At 48.5% G+C, this 22,423-nt stretch overlaps 1 protein-coding gene across 1 annotated transcript in view; it reads right to left on the bottom strand.

The window, feature by feature from the left end:
• LOC310859189 (NACHT, LRR and PYD domains-containing protein 3-like) overlaps positions 1 to 22,423 on the bottom strand; it is a gene marked incomplete at its 5' end in the record, with an annotated part of 125,411 nt that overhangs the window by 94,481 nt on the left and 8,507 nt on the right. Inside the window, 4 exons of the mRNA XM_083765590.1 lie at positions 4,013 to 5,792; positions 6,359 to 6,417; positions 18,868 to 18,981; positions 20,356 to 20,469. Coding sequence (XP_083621716.1) covers positions 4,013 to 5,792; positions 6,359 to 6,417; positions 18,868 to 18,981; positions 20,356 to 20,469 — 2,067 coding nt within the window. The remainder of the gene's footprint in view (positions 1 to 4,012; positions 5,793 to 6,358; positions 6,418 to 18,867; positions 18,982 to 20,355; positions 20,470 to 22,423) is intronic.

Here is a 22,423-nt window from a genome sequence, read left to right as displayed (position 1 = left end):
CTATTCAATGTGCAACTTCTCAGTCTATCGTTGCCGAAAAGGCAGAGCTACAAGCTCACAACGCGATGCAGCCAGGTGCAATGTGAGCTGGTAGATTGGCTATTTTTGGTGCGTGGCACGTCGTACGATGATGTATACATTACGCCAGGGCTCCACTGGGCGCGTTGCGTCACACGTGCGTCACGCGTGCGTCACGCGTGCGTGCGTCAAAAAACGAACCGGTTCAATTTTATGGTGACGGAGACGCGACGCAACGCGGGCAGTGGAGCCACCCTCCATTGATTAAAAGGGAACATTCCCGACGCTGACGGAGACGCGACGCAGACGCGCCGCAGACGCGCCCAGTGGAGCCCTGGCGTTACTCTTTTAAAGTGACGGTACACAATGAACAGTTCCCTCTGTATGTTAGAAAGGTAATGTATAAACCGTTGTAGGTTGGTTAAAATAAAGAGAAGATTATTAGATTAATAGAATAAGATAAAAATATATATTCTGTTTCTGTGTGTGTGTGTGTGTGTGTGTGTGTGTGTGTGTGTGTGTGTGTGTGGGGGGGGGGGGGTTGTCAGAAACAAACCTACTGTGACTGTCAAATGTGTCTTCAGTGTTTGGGTGATTAACTGAAATGGATTATTATTTTGAGACTTATTTTGAGTCCTGCTTAGTACAAGTAAAAAACACTTTTGTTAAAATACTTAGTTTTTTTTGTCCAGCTCATGAATGTAGCCTGTGATAGTGTGATTAGTGAGTAACAAGTAAGAAGAAAACAAAAACAATCTTAACCCATGGTGCATGAATGCCCCACCACTGTTGTGTCGGGTGGGTCCATCGTAGATCTACGATGAACCCACCCGACACAACAGTGGTGGTCCCCAGGCTGCTGCTAGTCAGAATGGTGGTCCCTGGGTCAAAACCAGTTGAAAACCCCTGGTCTAGTTGGTCGGATATTGACAGGTCATATAAGAACAGTCTAGTTGGTCAGATATTGACAGGTCATATAAGAACAGTCTAGTTGGTCAGATATTGACAGGTCATATAAGAACAGTCTAGTTGGTCAGATATTGACAGGTCATATAAGAACAGTCTAGTTGGTCAGATAAGAACAGGTCATATAAGAACAGGGAACCAGAAAACATCAAAGTGAAAGACAAATAATCTGTATTAACCCATTCTGACCTGAAATCAGATTCTAAAAATGTCTTCTACATCCTGATAGTTTTCTGAAAAAGCTGTTTCTATGTCAGTCGTTCTTCGACTAAAATAGCAGACCTACAAGCTCATAGCGCGCCACCGAGTGGCGCACTATGAGCTTGTAGATCTGCTATTTTTCAATAGCTAAAGCATAACATGGTGTTTAACCCATTCTGACCTGAGGTCATATAAGAACAGTCTAGTTGGTCAGATATTGACAGGTCATATAAGAACAGTCTAGTTGGTCAGATATTGACAGGTCATATAAGAACAGTCTAGTTGGTCAGATATTGACAGGTCATATAAGAACAGTCTAGTTGGTCAGATATTGACAGGTCATATAAGAACAGTCTAGTTGGTCAGATATTGACAGGTCATATAAGAACAGTCTAGATCAGGGGTTTTCAACCGGTGGTCCGCGCCCCCCTGGTGGTCCGCAGAGGTACTGCTGGTGGTCCGCAGCCAGGCATTCAGAAATGTTGTATTTTTGCCTTTTTTTCTTTACCTTTCTAATATATATTATAAAACTTATTTGCACTATTTTTACTTGTTTGTGAATAATAATAATAACTTAAGTCGAATCTAACATTACAATTCAAAAAGTCAAGTGCTCAACGTGTCAAATAAACTAAAAAAAGCTGACGGAGCCATCAGCTGCTGCAGCGGAACAACCATCCTTCTCTTCCACCCAACGCATGTTGTGCTTCCACCCAACGCATGCATGCTTACCGTGCTTGCTGCCCAAGGCAAGCACGGTAAGACGTTGCCATAATTATTCATCCAATTCATAATAATACGTTTGGGAAAGTCAAATCTCCCTGCCATAGAGTTATAATATCTGCCGCGGATCGATTGAATAGTCTCACATAAGGCCTATTCAATGTGCAACTTCTCAGTCTATCGTTGCCGAAAAGGCAGAGCTACAAGCTCACAACGCGATGCAGCCAGGTGCAATGTGAGCTGGTAGATTGGCTATTTTTGGTGCGTGGCACGTCGTACGATGATGTATACATTACGCCAGGGCTCCACTGGGCGCGTTGCGTCACACGTGCGTCACGCGTGCGTCACGCGTGCGTGCGTCAAAAAACGAACCGGTTCAATTTTATGGTGACGGAGACGCGACGCAACGCGGGCAGTGGAGCCACCCTCCATTGATTAAAAGGGAACATTCCCGACGCTGACGGAGACGCGACGCAGACGCGCCGCAGACGCGCCCAGTGGAGCCCTGGCGTTACTCTTTTAAAGTGACGGTACACAATGAACAGTTCCCTCTGTATGTTAGAAAGGTAATGTATAAACCGTTGTAGGTTGGTTAAAATAAAGAGAAGATTATTAGATTAATAGAATAAGATAAAAATATATATTCTGTTTCTGTGTGTGTGTGTGTGTGTGTGTGTGTGTGTGTGTGTGTGTGTGTGTGTGTGGGGGGGGGGGGGGGGGGGGTTGTCAGAAACAAACCTACTGTGACTGTCAAATGTGTCTTCAGTGTTTGGGTGATTAACTGAAATGGATTATTATTTTGAGTCCTGCTTAGTACAAGTAAAAAACACTTTTGTTAAAATACTTAGTTTTTTTTGTCCAGCTCATGAATGTAGCCTGTGATAGTGTGATTAGTGAGTAACAAGTAAGAAGAAAACAAAAACAATCTTAACCCATGGTGCATGAATGCCCCACCACTGTTGTGTCGGGTGGGTCCATCGTAGATCTACGATGAACCCACCCGACACAACAGTGGTGGTCCCCAGGCTGCTGCTAGTCAGAATGGTGGTCCCTGGGTCAAAACCAGTTGAAAACCCCTGGTCTAGTTGGTCGGATATTGACAGGTCATATAAGAACAGTCTAGTTGGTCAGATATTGACAGGTCATATAAGAACAGTCTAGTTGGTCAGATATTGACAGGTCATATAAGAACAGTCTAGTTGGTCAGATATTGACAGGTCATATAAGAACAGTCTAGTTGGTCAGATAAGAACAGGTCATATAAGAACAGGGAACCAGAAAACATCAAAGTGAAAGACAAATAATCTGTATTAACCCATTCTGACCTGAAATCAGATTCTAAAAATGTCTTCTACATCCTGATAGTTTTCTGAAAAAGCTGTTTCTATGTCAGTCGTTCTTCGACTAAAATAGCAGACCTACAAGCTCATAGCGCGCCACCGAGTGGCGCACTATGAGCTTGTAGATCTGCTATTTTTCAATAGCTAAAGCATAACATGGTGTTTAACCCATTCTGACCTGAGATCAGATTCTAACGCACAGAAGAGTGGTGGTTCTTTAACGCATTTTGACCTGAGATCAGATTCTAAAAAATTTCTTCTAAATCCTGACAGTTTCAAAAAATAGCAGACCTACAAGCTCATAGCGCGCCACTCGGTGGCGCGCTATGAGCTTGTAGATCTGCTATTTTTCAATAGCTAAAGCATGACATGATGACACCAAAAGGGGTTCCCGCCCAAAATGGGTTAAAACACCAAAAGGGGTTCCCGCCCAAAATGATCTAATACTACAGTGTGTAACTTGCATTGATTGATCTATGAATGTTATCTTATTTATTCTTTTTACTTTGTTCTCTGTGCGTGTCAGTCAGTTCCATTTAGGCAAAAATGCTGTATAAATATTACACACACACACACACACACACACACACACACACACACACACACACACACACACACACACACACACACACACACACACACACACACACACACACACACACACACACACACACACACACACTTTGAGACCCGATTATTATTATAGTAATTAGGTGTGATGGTAGATTGATTCTAACAGGTTTTCTATCCACATGACTACTAACCGAGCCTTTCTGCTGTTCCTCACAGCTGGGAGTAGTCTGGATGTCCCCGATACTGTTGATGTGAAGTATTGTTGCAGGTCAAACTCCTCCTCCTCGTCTGACGTCATCAGTATGAAGGCCAGAGCTGAACACTGGCTCTCAGACAGTTCTGTCTTTGATCTGTCCGCTGACTTCAGGTACTGTTGGATCTCCTGATGAACTGAGAGGTCGTTCATCTCCATCAGACAGTGGAAGATGTTGATGAATCTGTCAGGAGAGAGACTCTCATCTTCCATTTTCATCTCCTTCAGGTTGTTGATGACTCTCTGGATGCTCTCTGGACTGTTCTCTGTGTGACCCAGCAGGCCTCCTAACAGACTCTGGTTGGACTCCAGCGAGAGGCCATGAAGGAAGCGGACAAAGAGGTCCAGGTGGCCGTTCTTACTCTTCAGGGCTTTTTGAAAGGCTCTCTGCAGGAAGTCCTCCAAGGAACTGACATCATCTCCCAGGAATGTCTTCAGTACCTTCATGTTCTTCTGTGTGAAACAGTGCATCAGGTAGACTGCAGCCAGGAACTCCTGGATGCTCAGATGAACAAAGCTGTAGATCTTCCTCTGAGATCGAACGGTCTCTTCTTTGAAGATCTCTGTGCACACTCCCGAGTACAGCGCGGCGTGGTTCACATCGAGACCACACTCTTCCAGGTCTTCTTGGTAGAACGTGACGCTGCCTTTCTTCAGATGTTTAAACGCCAGCAGGCACAGCATCAGAAGAACATCCCTGTCAGTCTCGCCATACATCGTCATCATCCTTTTTATCATGATCGATATGAACTGGCTGAACATCCCGGTCAGGCTCTTGGGCAGCTGTCCTGTCTTGCCTGTCTTCACCAGGTCCTCCACAACGGTAGCGGTCATCCAACAGAAGACTGGGATGTGACACATGATGTGGATGCTCTTTGATGTCTTCACGTGTGAGATGATGGTGCTGGCCAGCTCCTCATCATCACTGAACATCTTCCTGAAGAACTCCTCCTTCTGGGGGTCTGTGAACCCTCGTATTTCTGTCACCATGTCAACGCATTCAGGAGGGATCTGATAGGCTGCTGCAGGTCTGGTGGTTATCCAGAGGAGAGCCGAGGGGAGCAGATTCCTCTTGATGAGGTTCGTCAGCAGCAGGCCCACCGATGATGTCACCGTGACATCAGAGACGACGTCATTGTTGTCGAAGGCGTTGGAATCGACGTCAATGTTCTGGAATTTCAGCGGAAACCTGCTTTCATCGAGACCATCGAAGATGAAGCCAACTTTCCAGGCAGCGAGCTGCTCTGCTGTGAGCTTCTCTAACGTTGGATGGAAAACATGGATCAGTGAGAGAAGACTGTGCTGCTCATCTCGGACCAAGTTCAGCTCCCGGAATGCGAAGAGAACCAGGAGATTGATGTCTTGGTTCTCCAAACCTCTCGCCCAGTCCAGAGCGAACTTACGCACGGAGAATGTCTTCCCGATGCCAGCGATGCCAATGGTCAGAACTCTGCCGCTGGGCGTGTCTCTGCCAGGGAGGAGGGTCTTAAAGATGGCACGGCACTTGATTATGACGTCATAGAGGGTCTTCATGCTGGAGGCGGTCTCAAGCTGCCACACCTCATGTTGCTGATTAACCCCTTCACTCCCTCCCACTGATAGGTGGAGGTCTGTGTAGATGTCGGAGAGGGAGGAGGGCTCTTCAGTGACGTATGCCACATGATCAAGACCGTCCACAGTGACCTTATAGACCTTTACATACTCCGGCAGACGGACTTCTGATATGAGGAGACAATTAATACATGTTAAACATTATGCTTCATTTACAACTTTACATTGAACAATCCATAGCATTAAAACAACTATGTATAATATATATCCCCCAGAAAATCTAAATTTGTAAAAGAAAAAAAAAAGAGAAAATTGGCTAAAATAAATAACATACATTTTAGTCTAAATGTATGTGTTTATAATCAGTATTTGGACATTGAGACAGGAATACAACGAGTATATTTAATCTGATGAGTCTGCTGCTATTTAACCCATTCTGACCTGAGATCAGATTCATACGAGGTTTCCGCCAGACACACACTGGTCTGATGAACCCATTCTGACCTGAGACCTGTTCTAAAAATGTCAGTCGTTCTTCGATTTTTTTCAAAAATAGCAGACCTACAAGCTCGTATCGCGCCACTCGGTGGCGCGATATGAGCTTGTAGATCTGCTATTTTTCAACAGCTAAAGCATAACATGATGCCGACACCAAAATGGGTGCCCGGTCAGAATGGGTTAAACATTTCATTCATTGAAATAAAATGTTAGTGTAAAATGTGTCCAGTCTTACTGTGTCCAGGTGTGGTTTGACTGAATGTCTTCTGTCCAGGTGTGTTTCTGAATGTCTCTCTGTGGAGATGAAGACAATAGAATATATACATATAGATGAAGACAATAGAATATATACATATAGATGAAGACAATAGAATATATACATATAGATGAAGACAATAGAATATATACATATAGATGAAGACAATAGAATATATACATATAGATGAAGACAATAGAATAGATACATATAGATGAAGACAATAGAATATATACATATAGATGAAGACAATAGAATAGATACATATATATGAAGACAATAGAATATATACATATAGATGAAGACAATAGAATATATACATATAGATACATATAGATGAAGACAATAGAATATATACATATAGATACATATGTATCTAACGGTTAATTTTCCAGCCGGGTAGCCGATGGCATTATCCGGTTAATTAACGGTTGTTGATTTTTTTTTTTTTTTTTTTTTAATAGGCTACCCCAAATGTAATATGCATAGTATAGGCTACATAATTAAAGTTGGTAGATGAATGGTATAAATGTATTTATGCTCCTTTTTAAAAGACAAACTAAATGTTGTTAAAGCAACATTTAACAATATAAATAAATTGTTGTAGGCTTAATCATCAATAAACAACGCATCGCATCTGCACGCATGCATCTGCGCGTCTACAGTACAGAGGTCCGCCGGTTCTATTCCAAAACATAAATAAGTCCAGTCCAGATCTGAGCAGCCTATAGCCTAACTATAAAGCCACTGGACGCATGGGCTAAGCCTTTTTTAATTATTAAGGACGATCAGCATGCATGTCACCGTGTTCTGTTTCTTGACTTTTCGCTGACGAGAAACCCCTCAAACATGGATAGCACATGGCTAACTTGATAGCCGTAAGCCGTGCCAGTGTGGGGAGAACTTTGGGACATTGAGGGGGCAGAAAACAGCGCCCGAGCAGCGCTGTTCATGCAGCCTGGAGTGTGACAAGCTGGGCGGCGCAAATAACAGCAATTTTAGGCATGTGTGCAACATGACAACTGTTTTGTACAGTATTGTACAGTGACAACTACAGTCTCTGTAATGTTTATGTTGTACTATTACTAAAAACAATCTAAAATAAAGGGATTTAAGATCAGAACACGCATTTATTATCATGCAAATTAACCGTAAAGCTGATAAGCATACTCGGATATTTCTTAACGGTTGACATCGGGTATGGGCTTTGATGACGCAGAGGAGAGAACACGCCCCCAGCGCCCACAGCGGGAATCGAACCCAGGACCTTCTAGCTGTGAGGCGACAACACTACCGACTGTGCCACCGTCCCCCCTCTTGGTTTTATTTTTGATAAAGATTTTAAACTTAATAAACAAAAGCTCCGTCGTTAAAACTCTTCTTCCAATCATCGCCACGGTCAAATCCTACCTCCCCTAAAAACAGCTGGAGATGGTTATCCATGCTTTGATTTCATCAAGAATAGATTATTGCAACTCTTTGTATATTGGCATCGACCAGGCGTCACTCAGGCGTTTACAGCTAGTGCAGAACACAGCTGCCCGCCTTCTCACCGGCACTATGAAATATGTTATAGTGTATATTGTATAGTGTTACAGTGTTATAGTGTTGTATATATTTATAGGAGGGTTGACATACTGTGAATCAGGAGGTCCAGGTTCGTTACTGAATTCAGGAGGATTTCCTTTAGACTTGTCACTCTTCACAGACAGAAGGCTGGGAGTTGGAGACTCTGCTCTGTGGTGGACACTTCTGGAATCATACAGACAGAAATAACAATACATAAACAACAGAGACAGTGAATAATACTACTAGAAATAATACTAAGTAAATAACAGACAGTAATTAGCATAACAGTAGCTTGTATTCCATGTAGTACAAACTGTGGAATGGAATGATTTGCCCAAGGAGATAAAGACAAGTGCCTCTCTAAACACTTAAAACTTAGGTCAGGATTGAGAAGGTGTTTTTAGAATGGGTTAAAAGGTGTCTGTTGAATTGAGCAATTGTAACAGTTATCTCCTTAACACATTCCGACCAGGATTACTGCATGTTTTTGTGAGGGTACCTACTCTAGGGGACACGGGGAGAACATGTGAGGGTACCTACCCTAGGGGACACGGGGAGAACATGTGACGGTACCTACCCTAGGGGACACGGGGAGAACATGTGAGGGTACCTACCCTAGGGGACACGGGGAGAACATGTGAGGGTACCTACCCTAGGGGACACGGGGAGAACATGTGAGGGTACCTACCCTAGGGGACACGGGGAGAACATGTGAGGGTACCTACCCTAGGGGACATGGGGAGAACATGTGAGGGTACCAATCCTAGTGGACACGGGGAGAACATGTGAGGGTACCTACCCTAGGGGACACGGGGAGAACATGTGAGGGTACCTACCCTAGGGGAAACGGGGAGAACATGTGAGGGTACCTACCCTAGGGGACACTGGGAGAACATGTGAGGGTACCTACCCTAGGGGAAACGGGGAGAACATACAAACTCCACACAGAAAGGCCCTTTCGCCAACCCCGCCTCGGGTATGGGCTCTGATGATGCAGAGGAGAGAAAACGCCCCCAGCGCCCACAGCGGGAATCGAACCCAGGGCCTTCTAGCTGTGAGGCGAAAACACTACCGACTGTGCCACTGTCCCCCCTCTTGGTTTTATTTTTGATAAATATTTCAAACTTAATAAACAAATCAGCTCCGTCGTTAAAACTATCTTCTTCCAATCATCGCCACGGTCAAATCCTACCTCCCCTAAAAACAGCTGGAGATGGTTATCCATGCTTTGATTTCATCAAGAATAGATTATTGCAACTCTTTGTATATTGGCATCGACCAGGCGTCACTCAGGCGTTTACAGCTAGTGCAGAACACAGCTGCCCGCCAACTCACAGTCAGTATAAAATATGTTATACTGTATATTGTATAGTGTTATAGTGTTATAGTGTTGTATATATTTATAGGAGGGTTGACATACTGTGAATCAGGAGGTCCAGGTTCGTTACCGAATTCAGGAGGATTTCCTTTAGACTTGTCACTCTTCACAGACAGAAGGCTGGGAGTTGGAGACTCTGCTCTGTGGTAGACACTTCTGGAATCATACAGACAGAAATAACAATACATAAACAACAGAGACAGTGAATAATACTACTGGAAATAATACTAAGTAAATAACAGACAGTAATTAGCATAACAGTAGCTTGTATTCCATGTAGTACAAACTGTGGAATGGAATGATTTGCCCAAGGAGATAAAGACAAGTGCCTCTCTAAACACTTAAAACTTAGGTCAGGATTGAGAAGGTGTTTTTAGAATGGGTTAAAAGGTGTCTGTTGAATTGAGCAATTGTAACAGTTATCTCCTTAACACATTCCGACCAGGATTACTGCATGCTTTTGTGAGGGTACCTACTCTAGGGGACACGGGGAGAACATGTGAGGGTACCTACCCTAGGGGACACGGGGAGAACATGTGAGGGTACCTACCCTAGGGGACACGGGGAGAACATGTGAGGGTACCTACCCTAGGGGACACGGGGAGAACATGTGAGGGTACCTACCCTAGGGGACACGGGGAGAACATGTGAGGGTACCTACCCTAGGGGACACGGGGAGAACATGTGAGGGTACCTACCCTAGGGGACACGGGGAGAACATGTGAGGGTACCTACCCTAGGGGACACGGGGAGAACATGTGAGGGTACCTACCCTAGGGGACACTGGGAGAACATGTGAGGGTACCTACCCTAGGGGACACGGGGAGAACATGTGAGCGTACCTACCCTAGGGGAAACGGGGAGAACATACAAACTCCACACAGAAAGGCCCTTTCGCCAACCCCGCCTAGGGTATGGGCTCTGATGATGCAGAGGAGAGAAAACGCCCCCAGCGCCCACAGCGGGAATCGAACCCAGGGCCTTCTAGCTGTGAGGCGAAAACACTACCGACTGTGCCACTGTCCCCCCTCTTGGTTTTATTTTTGATAAATATTTCAAACTTAATAAACAAATCAGCTCCGTCGTTAAAACTCTCTTCTTCCAATCATCGCCACGGTCAAATCCTGACTCCCCTAAAAACAGCTGGAGATGGTTATCCATGCTTTGATTTCATCAAGAATAGATTATTGCAACTCTTTGTATATTGGCATCGACCAGGCGTCACTCAGGCGTTTACAGCTAGTGCAGAACACAGCTGCCCGCCTTCTCACCGCCACTATAAAATATGTTATAGACTAGTGTATATTGTATAGTGTTATGGTGTATATTGTATAGTGTTACAGTGTTATAGTGTTGTATATATTTATAGGAGGGTTGACATACTGTGAATCAGGAGGTCCAGGTTCATTACTGAAGAGAGGAGGATCATTTTTAGACTTGTCACTCTTCACAGACAGAAGGCTGGGAGTTGGAGACTCTGCTCTGTGGTGGACACTTCTGGAATCATACAGACAGAAATAACAATACATAAACAACAGAGACAGTGAATAATACTACTAGAAATAATACTAAGTAAATAACAGACAGTAATTAGCATAACAGTAGCTTGTATTCCATGTAGTACAAACGGTGCAATGGAATGATTTACCCAAGGAGAAAAAGACAAGTGCCTCTCTAAACACTTAAAACGATAGTTACGTATGTAACTACGGTTCTATGAGTCCTGAATGACCGCCAGAGGCGGTGCTTTAAGCACTGAATACGTCCCTTTGCGCATGCGCAGTCGAGTATTTTATACCAACAATGTCGGTTGACCCCGTGATGACCCGGAGTAGTCTATAACTTCCGGCAGTCATCCGGGGCTCAGTCCCTACAGAATCTTCTCGCGAAAAACACGAGGATTCTGAGTGACAAGAGTGCCTCTGGCGGTCATTCAGGACTCATAGAACCGTAGTTACATACGTAACTATCGTTCTATTTCGTCCCTGCTGACCGCCAGAGGCGGTGCTTTAAGCACTGAATGACTTATACCAGCCAAGTCACGAGGAATCCTGATTACAAACCTCAAAGGGTAGAACCGGAGGATTCGGGGAAGAGGACCACGTCCAATGGGTGGGGAGTGGCAACATTCACCCTGTAGTACCTTGAGAAAGTGCCTGCCGAAGCCCATGAGGCGGCGGCACAAATGTCCTCCAAGGGCACCCCTCTCATGGCAGCCCATGATGTGGAAATGCTCCTTGTAGAGTGGCACCGTACCCCTGATGGTACGGGGAGGTTACTTGCCTCATAGGCGTGGCTGATTGTGTCTACAATCCAGTGGGACAGGCGCTGCTTGGAGAGAGCGCCGCCTTTGTTCACACCACTATGGCAAAGGAACAGCTGCTCTGCTCGCCTGATGCGTGCAGTAGCTTCAATGTAGGCTCTCAGGGCCCGGACTGGGCACAACAGCTCCAGTTTGTCTGTCAGCTCCCCAGGTGGGGGGTTGAATCGAGCCAGCCTGATAGGCCGGTTGAGGTGAGCCTGCGACAGTACCTTCGGGAGGAATGCTATGTTTGGCCACAGCGTGACCCCCGAGCCATCTGAGTTCCACCTCAGACATGATTCGCTGACTGACAGAGCGTGCAGTTCACTGACGCGCTTTGCCGATGTAATGGCCAGGAGAAGGGCTGTCTTGCATGACACCCACTTCAGCTCTGCCTGTGCCAAGGGTTCGAAGGTAGGCCCGCACAGGGCGTCCAGTACCCGGTTAAGGTCCCATGACGGAGCTCTCGGAGCTCTCGGGGGATGCAACCTCTGAGCCCCTCTCAGGAAGAGGGACACCAGGTTGTGGCTCCCTACTGTGCGGTCATTGATTACAACATGGCGGCAGGATATTGCTGCCACATAGACCTTCAAGGTAGAGGGGGATCGGCCCTTACCTAGTAGGGATTGCAGGAACTCCAGGACTTTGGGTACAGGGCAGTGTACTGGGTCTTCGCCCAGATCCCTACACCAGCTGGAAAACAGCTTCCACCTGTTGTCGTACTGTAGCCTGGTGGACGGCGCTCTGGCGTTCAGTATCGTGTGTCTCACCGGGCTGCTCAGCAGTGGTTCCGGCCCCTGAGCGGCCAGACACACAGCTGGAGGCGTTGTGGGCATGGGTGCCAGATCCGGCCTCCCAGCTGCGACAGTAGGTCCTTCCTGTCGGGGAGGCGCCAAGGTGCTCCGTGACAGAGGCTGTGGAGCAGGGGGAACCATGTCCTCCCTGGCCAAAAAGGGGCAACCAGCAGGATGGTGTGACCCTCCTGAACGACCCTCTGGAGAACTGTACGTACCAGAGGAAGTGGTGGAAATGCATAGAGCAACTCCTGTGGCCAGGGGTGCGCCAGTGCGTCCAGGCCCAGAGGACTGACTGTTTCCACTAGGGAGAACCAGCGAGGGCAGTGGGTTGACTCCCCTGAGGCAAAAAGGTCCACCTGTGCTCTCCCGAAGCGGGCCCAGATGGTGTGCACCACATCCGGATGGAGGCGCCATTCCCCTGACGGAGGCTTCTGGCGGGAGAGGAAGTCTGCAAGGTGGTTCCGCACCCCTGGTATGTGCACCGCCCGTAGGCTGGTGAGACGGGGGGCCGCCCACGTCAGCAGGTCTGTGGACACCTCTAGCAGTCGTGCAGACTTGGTTCCGCCCTGGTGGTTGTGAAATACGGTTGAGGTGTTGTCTGACCGTATGAGGATGTGCCTGCCTCTCAAATATGGCAGGAAGTGTTGTAGGGCCAGGTGCACCGCACGTAGCTCCAGCACGTTTATGTGGTCTAGGCGATCTTCCGCCGACCACTGGTCGCGAGCTGTCCTGCTCTGCCACACCGCACCCCAGCCCAGAGGGCAAGCGTCGGTGGTGACGATCTCCCTGCGAGAGGGAATGGACCCCATAGGGACCCCGCTCGCCAGGTACGCCCTGTCTCTCCATGGGGCTAGGGCGAGTAGACACCGTTGTGACACAGTTATCTTCCTGTGTCTGTGTCGCTCGGCATCCAAATGAAAACTGTTCAGCCACCTCTGCAGGGGGCGCAGTCGGAGCAAGCCCAGGGGGACAACGGCCGCCACGGACGTCAGTTTGCCCAAGAGGCGGAGGAATGTGATCAGCGACAGCCGACTGCCTCTCCGGAACATGGGAAGAAACTTTAGGATGTCGTCCACCCGGCGGGAGGACGGACAGGCTTTCATCGTTATGGTGTGTAAAGCCAGACCAATAAACGTTGTGGTTCGGGATGGGATAAGGCAACCTTTTTCCACATTTACCTTTAACCCCAGCCGGGCTGCATGGGACAGGAGGCGTGCTGTGTCCTCGGCTACCTGCGCCTGGGATGGCGCGCAGATCAGCCAGTCGTCCAGATATGGAAGGATCTTGACGCCCTGCGACTGGAGAGGCGCCAGCGCCGCTGCCACACACCTTGTAAATACTCTCGGAGAGAGGGAGAGTCCGAACGGCAGAACTCTGAACTGCCAGTGGCGGCCTCGATAAGCAAACCGCAGGAACTGGCGGTGTTGCTGAGCAATGGGGACATGAAAGTATGCGTCCTTTAGGTCCACTGATGTGAACCATTCCCTGTGGGTGATGGATTGCAGGACGTCTCTTGAGGTCAACATGTGGAACGGAATGACCTTCATGAATCTGTTCAGAATCCTCAGGTCTAAGACAGGACGGAAACCGCCTGTCTTCTTTGGTACCAGAAAGTATGTTGAGTAGAACCCCCTGGGGTGTTCCCGAGGGTCTACTGCTTCGATGGCGCCCTTGGCCAGGAGGGTGGACAGCTCCTGGTCTAGGGCAAGGGCCTTTGCCGGGTCGGCTATGGTGGTCATTCTGACCCGGCCGGCTGTGGGGGGCCGGCGTCCGAACTGGAGCTTGTACCCGTGGGTTAAGGTGGCAACCACCCACGTGTCCGAAGCATGAGCAGCCCAGTACCTGAGCTGCCGAGGTGTAAAGTATCCGACGGCCGGCCCCGTGGTCTCAGCGTCTGCTCCCCCGGCCCCTAGGGGCTCTGGGGGGGGGTCCGCCAGAGTCCGGGGCTCGAAACTGCCTAGTAGAGGACCGGCCAGGGTTCTGGCCCCGCCTCTGTTCAGTACGCTGGGAAGTGCGCTGGCCCCAAGTGGGGGCCTGTGGTTGGCGAGCTCGGGTGGCGGCCGAGGGGCCTCTGCTCCTGTTAGGAGGCCCCTCTGGGGGAGGCATGCGCTGTCGCCTCAGGCTTGACAGCTGCTCTTTGTCCTCCCTGGCCCGGATTGTGCGGTCCAGCGCTTCCCGCGCAGCTGGGCCGAATATCGCACCCGGCACCACTGGGAGTCCGCGCAGGGTTGCCCTGGTTTTCTCAGTCAGGTTGGCCTGTGAGAGCCAGACTTGGCGCCGCGCCTGAACAAGAGTGGACATCATCCGTCCAAGTTCTCGTGACATGAGGCCGAATGCCTCCAGTGATGCGTCACAGAGAGTGTTGGCGTCTGCGGGCCCTGCGTTCGCGTTGTCCGCCTGCAGAGATGCAGAGAGGGCCAGCATGAGGTGTGACAGGGAGTTAGAGATCCTCCCGGCACGGGCTCCTGCGTCATAAGCCCTTATGAGGAGGTCGTCGGTGGTCCTGCACTGGGGTCGGGGGCACCTGGTGTCCTGCCGTAGCGCCTCGTCGGGGTCGACGACTAAGGAAGCAATGCAGGGCTCCACAGCCGGCATGCGAAGCAGGCCGACTCCTTCCGGGTTGTCCATGGCCGCGAGAGTACGGCCATCGGCGGAGAGACGAGTGCAAGCCTTCGAGTCTCTCCAGCAAGTATGAAGCTCTTTAAGAAAATCCTCAGAATGAGGAACGGCAAAGCTCGAGGGGGCTGGCTTGTTCTTGAAGAACCGGCTTGACGGGGCTGGCTCCGCCTGCTGCGGTCCAGCCAGGCCTTGATGTTCAAGAGCCATGTACAGGGCGGCCCTCATGGAGCCGCCCCCCGTCTCCGTCAGACAGGTCTGGGCTGATGTATATGAGTCCTGCTCCGAGACCTCGGAAGCCCCCTCTGCCCCATCCTCCTCACCATCATAATCATGGAAGTGGGTGGCTGAGGCCGCCAGGGACAGTGTGTCAGGATCCTGACCCTCAGGGATCGGGTGTGGCATCGGAGGAGTAGGTGGTTCCACTCCCTCCGGCTGGATCTCGGGCTGGCGGGCCATGAACATTGCCCTCATTAGGGCCAGGTCGGCAGACAGCTGGTCGACCTTGGATGACAGGCTATGGTCAGGCCCCGCCCTTCTCCTGGAAGCGGGGGTCGAGGTAGTAAGTGCGGTGGATCGCCGCTTGGAAGCCCTGGTCTGGCGTTGAGTTAGCCTGCCCAATGGGGGAAGCTCACCCTCAACCTTCTCCACCTGTGCCAACCTGGCTGTCCTCACCTCCCGGGGCATGATGGTGCAGTTCATGCATGGATTGTCACCGAGTGCCTCCCTCAAATGTTGGGGGCCAAGGCACCCAGGGCAGAGGTCATGCCCATCCTCTGGCCGCAGAGGAGCCTGGCAGGAGGTGCACAGGTGGTGGCGGGGTTCGTCCATCGGAAACCCGCAGATGTAGCCCAGAGCGCGGACGCTAGTGGTCTCTAGGGGTGGAGCCGTAAGCTGGAGGGAGGGAGCGCGGACGCTGCCTGTGCCAGTAGAGGCTACTGCAGCTGCTAAAGGCCGCTTAGCCGGAGGAAGGGGGCGCGCACGCCGCCTATGCCAGGTAAGGGGTGCTCTAGCAGAAACCAGTATATATGATATATATATAATGATATAGTTATATATATATAATTTAAGAAAAAACAACCTATAAAGTGGCAATGGCTCTGTGCCGAAATTAAAGTACACTAGAACAAGTGACTAGGTCAGTCAAGCCAATTCATATAACCGGGGTTACTGACGTAACCTCGCGGCGGTGCTATATAGCTGGCCAGTGCCAGCAAAGACTCATTCAGAGAGGCAGAGTAATATAGCAGTAAATAAGTACACTTATAAGTAGTATAAGTATAAGTAGTATAAGTATAAGTAGTAAACAAATAATAATAGCGTCGACTCACGTGCTGGGAGCGGGTAGCGCTAACGCTTGCCGTCACCAGCACTGCGGCGCAGCCTTCGTGGGAAAACAAGACAGCGTAAGCTGTCAAAGAGAACGAGCTATCCGTTCAACTTTGACGGGTGCTAAACGGGACGCTCAGGTCGCCGTTTGTAGCACGCAACCGTGTGTGTTGCAGGGAAGCAGCGCGCACGCAGCCTATGCGAACAGGGGTTGTCTGCTTACCTTGTTCCCACGGGGAAAAGAAGACGATGTGAAGCCCAGCTCCACTCGAAAACGATACAATAGTAGTAGTATTAAGTCGCAGTCCCTGGAGGGCGAACGCACGCGTCACAACTCCGACCAACAATGGTCGCGGGACTACCGGCGACTTAGTAATAGCAATAGTTCTGTTATCGTGCAGTTTAATTCTGCTGTAGAACTCTGTACTGTGTACAACTTGCGCAACCGAGAAGAAATTAGGGACTGAGCCCCGGATGACTGCCGGAAGTTATAGACGACTCCGGGTCATCACGGGGTCAACCGACATTGTTGGTATAAAATACTCGACTGCGCATGCGCGAAGGGACGTATTCAGTGCTTAAAGCACCGCCTCTGGCGGTCAGCAGGGACGAAATAGAACTTAATAAACAAATCAGCTCCGTCGTTAAAACTCTCTTCTTCCAATCATCGCCACGGTCAAATCCTACCTACCCCTAAAAACAGCTGGAGATGGTTATCCATGCTTTGATTTAATCAAGAATAGATTATTGCAACTCTTTGTATATTGGCATCGACCAGGCGTCACTCAGGCGTTTACAGCTAGTGCAGAACACAGCTGCCCGCCTTCTCACCGGCACTATAAAATATGTTATAGTGTATATTGTATAGTGTTATGGTGTATATTGTATAGTGTTACAGTGTTATAGTGTTGTATATATTTATAGGAGGGTTGACATACTGTGAATCAGGAGGTCCAGGTTCATTACTGAAGTGCGGAGGATCATTTTTAGACTTGTCACTCTTCACAGACAGAAGGCTGGGAGTTGGAGACTCTGCTCTGTGGTGGACACTTCTGGAATCATACAGACAGAAATAACAATACATAAACAACAGAGACAGTGAATAATACTACTAGAAATAATACTAAGTAAATAACAGACAGTAATTAGCATAACAGTAGCTTGTATTCCATGTAGTACAAACGGTGCAATGGAATGATTTGCCCAAGGAGATAAAGACAAGTGCCTCTCTAAACACTTAAAACTTAGGTCAGGAATGAGAAGGCGTTTTTGGAATCCTGAATGGGTCTGTTGAATTGAGCAATTGTAACAGTTATCTCCTTAACACATTCCGACCAGGATTACTGCATGTTTTTGTGAGGGTACCTACCCTAGGACACACGGGGAGAACATGTGAGGGTACCTACCCTAGGACACACGGGGAGAACATGTGAGGGTACCTACCCTAGGACACACGGGGAGAACATGTGAGGGTACCTACCCTAGGGGACACGGGGAGAACATGTGAGGGTACCTACCCTAGGGGACAGGGGAGAACATGTGAGGGTACCTACCCTAGGGGACACGGGGAGAACATGTGAGGGTACCTACCCTAGGGGACACGGGGAGAACATATGAAGGTACCTACCCTAGGGGACACGGGGATAACATGTGAGGGTACCAACCCTAGGGGACACGGGGATAACATGTGAGGGTACCTACCCTAGGGGACACGGGGGGGAACATGTGAGGGTACCTACCCTAGGGGACACGGGAGGAACATGTGAGGGTACCTACCCTAGGGGACATGGGGAGAACATGTGAGGGTACCTACCCTAGGGGACACGGGGATAACATGTGAGGGTACCTACCCTAGGGGACACGGGGGGAACATGTGAGGGTACCTACCCTAGGGGACACGGGGAGAACATGTGAGGGTACCTACCCTAGGGGACATGGGGAGAACATGTGAGGGTACCTACCCTAGGGGACACGGGGAGAACATACAAACTCCACACAGAAAGGCCCTTTCGCCAACCCCGCCTCGGGTATGGGCTCTGATGACGCAGAGGAGAGAACACGCCCCCAGCGCCCACAGCGGGAATCGAACCCAGGACCTTCTAGCTGTGAGGCGAAAACACTACCGACTGTGCCACTGTCCCCCCTCTTGGTTTTATTTTTGATAAATATTTTAAACTTAATAAACAAATCAGCTCCGTCGTTAAAACTATCTTCTTCCAATCATCGCCACGGTCAAATCCTACCTCCCCCTAAAAACAGCTGGAGATGGTTATCCATGCTTTGATTTCATCAAGAATAGATTATTGCAACTCTTTGTATATTGGCATCGACCAGGCGCCACTCAGGCGTTTACTGCAGCTAGTGCAGAACACAGCTGCCCGCCTTCTCACCGGCACTATAAAATATTTTATAGTGTATATTGTATAGTGTTATAGTGTATATTGTATAGTGTTACAGTGTTATAGTGTTGTATATATTTATAGGAGGGTTGACATACTGTGAATCAGGAGGTCCAGGTTCGTTACTGAAGTTAGGAGGTTTTCCTTTAGACTTGTCACTCTTCACAGACAGAAGGCTGGGAGTTGGAGACTCTGCTCTGTGGTAGACACTTCTGGAATCATACAGACAGAAATAACAATACATAAACAACAGAGACAGTGAATAATACTACTAGAAATAATACTAAGTAAATAACAGACAGTAATTAGCATAACATTAGCTTGTATTCCATGTAGTACAAACGGTGCAATGGAATGATTTGCCCAAGGAGATAAAGACAAGTGCCTCTCTAAACACTTAAAACTTAGGTCAGGATTGAGAAGGCGTTTTTAGAATCCTGAATGGGTCTGTTGAATTGAGCAATTGTAACAGTTATCTCCTTAACACATTCCGACCAGGATTACTGCATGTTTTTGTGAGGGCACCTACCCTAGGGGACACGGGGAGAACATGTGAGGGTACCTACCCTAGGGGACACGGGGAGAACATGTGAGGGTACCTACCCTAGGGGACACGGGGAGAACATGTGAGGGTACCTACCCTAGGGGAATCGGGGAGAACATGTGAGGGTACCTACCCTAGGGGACACGGGGAGAACATGTGTGGGTACCTACCCTAGGGGACACGGGGAGAACATGTGAGGGTACCTACCCTAGGGGACACGGGGAGAACATGTGAGGGTACCTACCCTAGGGGACACGGGGAGAACATGTGAGGGTACCTACCCTAGGGGAATCGGGGAGAACATGTGAGGGTACCTACCCTAGGGGACACGGGGAGAACATGTGCGGGTACCTACCCTAGGGGACACGGGGAGAACATGTGAGGGTACCTACCCTAGGGGACACGGGGAGAACATGTGAGGGTACCTACCCTAGGGGACACGGGGAGAACATGTGAGCGTACCTACCCTAGGGGAATCGGGGAGAACATGTGAGGGTACCAACCCTAGGGGACACGGGGAGAACATACAAACTCCACACAGAAAGGCCCTTTCGCCAACCCCGCCTCGGGTATGGGCTCTGATGACGCAGAGGAGAGAAAATGCCCCCAGCGGCGCCCACAGCGGGAATCGAACCCAGGGCCTTCTAGCTGTGAGGCGAAAACACTACCGACTGTGCCACTGTCCCCCCTCTTGGTTTTATTTTTGATAAAGATTTTAAACTTAATAAACAAATCAGCTCCGTCGTTAAAACTATCTTCTTCCAATCATCGCCACGGTCAAATCCTACCTCCCCCTAAAAACAGCTGGAGATGGTTATCCATGCTTTGATTTCATCAAGAATAGATTATTGCAACTCTTTGTATATTGGCATCGACCAGGCGTCACTCAGGCGTTTACTGCAGCTAGTGCAGAACACAGCTGCCCGCCTTCTCACCGGCACTATAAAATATTTTATAGTGTATATTGTATAGTGTTATAGTGTATATTGTATAGTGTTACAGTGTTATAGTGTTGTATATATTTATAGGAGGGTTGACATACTGTGACTCAGGAGGTCCAGGTTCGTTACTGAAGAGAGGAGGATCATTTTTAGACATGTCACTCTTCACAGACAGAAGGCTGGGAGTTGGAGACTCTGCTCTGTGGTAGACACTTCTGGAATCATACAGACAGAAATAACAATACATAAACAACAGAGACAGTGAATAATACTACTATAAATAATACTAAGTAAATAACAGACAGTAATTAGCATAACAGTAGCTTGTATTCCATGTAGTACAAACTGTGCAATGGAATGATTTGCCCAAGGAGATAAAGACAAGTGCCTCTCTAAACACTTAAAACTTAGGTCAGGATTGAGAAGGCTTTTTTAGAATGGGTTAAAGGTGTCTGTTGAATTGAGCAATTGTAACAGTTATCTCCTTAACACATTCCGACCAGGATTACTGCATGTTTTTGTGAGGGTACCTACTCTAGGGGACACGGAGAGAACATGTGAGGGTACCTACCCTAGGGGACACGGGGAGAACATGTGAGGGTACCTACCCTAGGGGACACGGGGAGAACATGTGAGGGTACTATACCCTAGGGGACACGGGGAGAACATGTGAGGGTACTATACCCTAGGGGACACGGGGAGAACATGTGAGGGTACCTACCCTAGGGGACACGGGGAGAACATGTGAGGGTACCTACCCTAGGGGACACGGGGAGAACATACAAACTCCACACAGAAAAGGCCCTTTCGCCAACCCCGCCTCGGGTATGGGCATTGATGACGCAGAGGAGAGAACACGCCCCCAGCGCCCACAGTGGGAATCGAACCCAGGATCTTCTAGCTGTGAGGCGAAAACACTACCGACTGTGCCACTGTCCCCCCTCTTGGTTTTATTTTTGATAAAGATTTTAAACTTAATAAACAATCAGCTCAGTCGTTAAAACTCTCTTCTTCCAATCATGGCCACGGTCAAATCCTACATCCCCCTAAAAACAGCTGGAGATGGTTATCCATGCTTTGATTTCATCAAGAATAGATTATTGCAACTCTTTGTATATTGGCATCGACCAGGCGCCACTCAGGCGTTTACAGCTAGTGCAGAACACAGCTGCCCGCCTTCTCACCGGCACTATAAAATATGTTATAGTGTTATATTGTATAGTGTTACAGTGTTATAGTGTTGTATATATTTATAGGAGGGTTGACATACTGTGAATCAGGAGGTCCAGGTTCATTACTGAAGTGCGGAGGATCATTTTTAGACTTGTCACTCTTCACAGACAGAAGGCTGGGAGTTGGAGACTCTGCTCTGTGGTGGACACTTCTGGAATCATACAGACAGAAATAACAATACATAAACAACAGAGACAGTGAATAATACTACTAGAAATAATACTAAGTAAATAACAGACAGTAATTAGCATAACAGTAGCTTGTATTCCATGTAGTACAAACGGTGCAATCGAATGATTTGCCCAAGGAGATAAAGACAAGTGCCTCTCTAAACACTTAAAACTTAGGTCAGGATTGAGAAGGCGTTTTTGGAATCCTGAATGGGTCTGTTGAATTGAGCAATTGTAACAGTTATCTCCTTAACACATTCCGACCAGGATTACTGCATGTTTTTGTGAGGGCACCTACCCTAGGACACACGGGGAGAACATGTGAGGGTACCTACCCTAGGACACACGGGGAGAACATGTGAGGGTACCTACCCTAGGGGACACGGGGAGAACATGTGAGGGTATCTACCCTAGGGGAAACGGGGAGAACATGTGAGGGTACCTACCCTAGGACACACGGGGAGAACATGTGAGGGTACCTACCCTAGGGGACACGGGGGGAACATGTGAGGGTACCTACCCTAGGGGACACGGGGAGAACATACAAACTCCACACAGAAAGGCCCTTTCGCCAACCCCGCCTCGGGTATGGGCTCTGATGACGCAGAGGAGAGAACACGCCCCCAGCGCCCACAGCGGGAATCGAACCCAGGACCTTCTAGCTGTGAGGCGAAAACACTACCCACTGTGCCACTGTCCCCCCTCTTGGTTTTATTTTTGATAAATATTTCAAACTTAATAAACAAATCAGCTCCGTCGTTAAAAC

Source organism: Protomyctophum parallelum (genome assembly GCF_964188405.1).
Source record: "Protomyctophum parallelum genome assembly, chromosome: 5".
In the NCBI taxonomy this organism is placed as follows: domain Eukaryota; kingdom Metazoa; phylum Chordata; class Actinopteri; order Myctophiformes; family Myctophidae; genus Protomyctophum; species Protomyctophum parallelum.
This window is presented reverse-complemented; position numbering and strand designations above follow the sequence as displayed.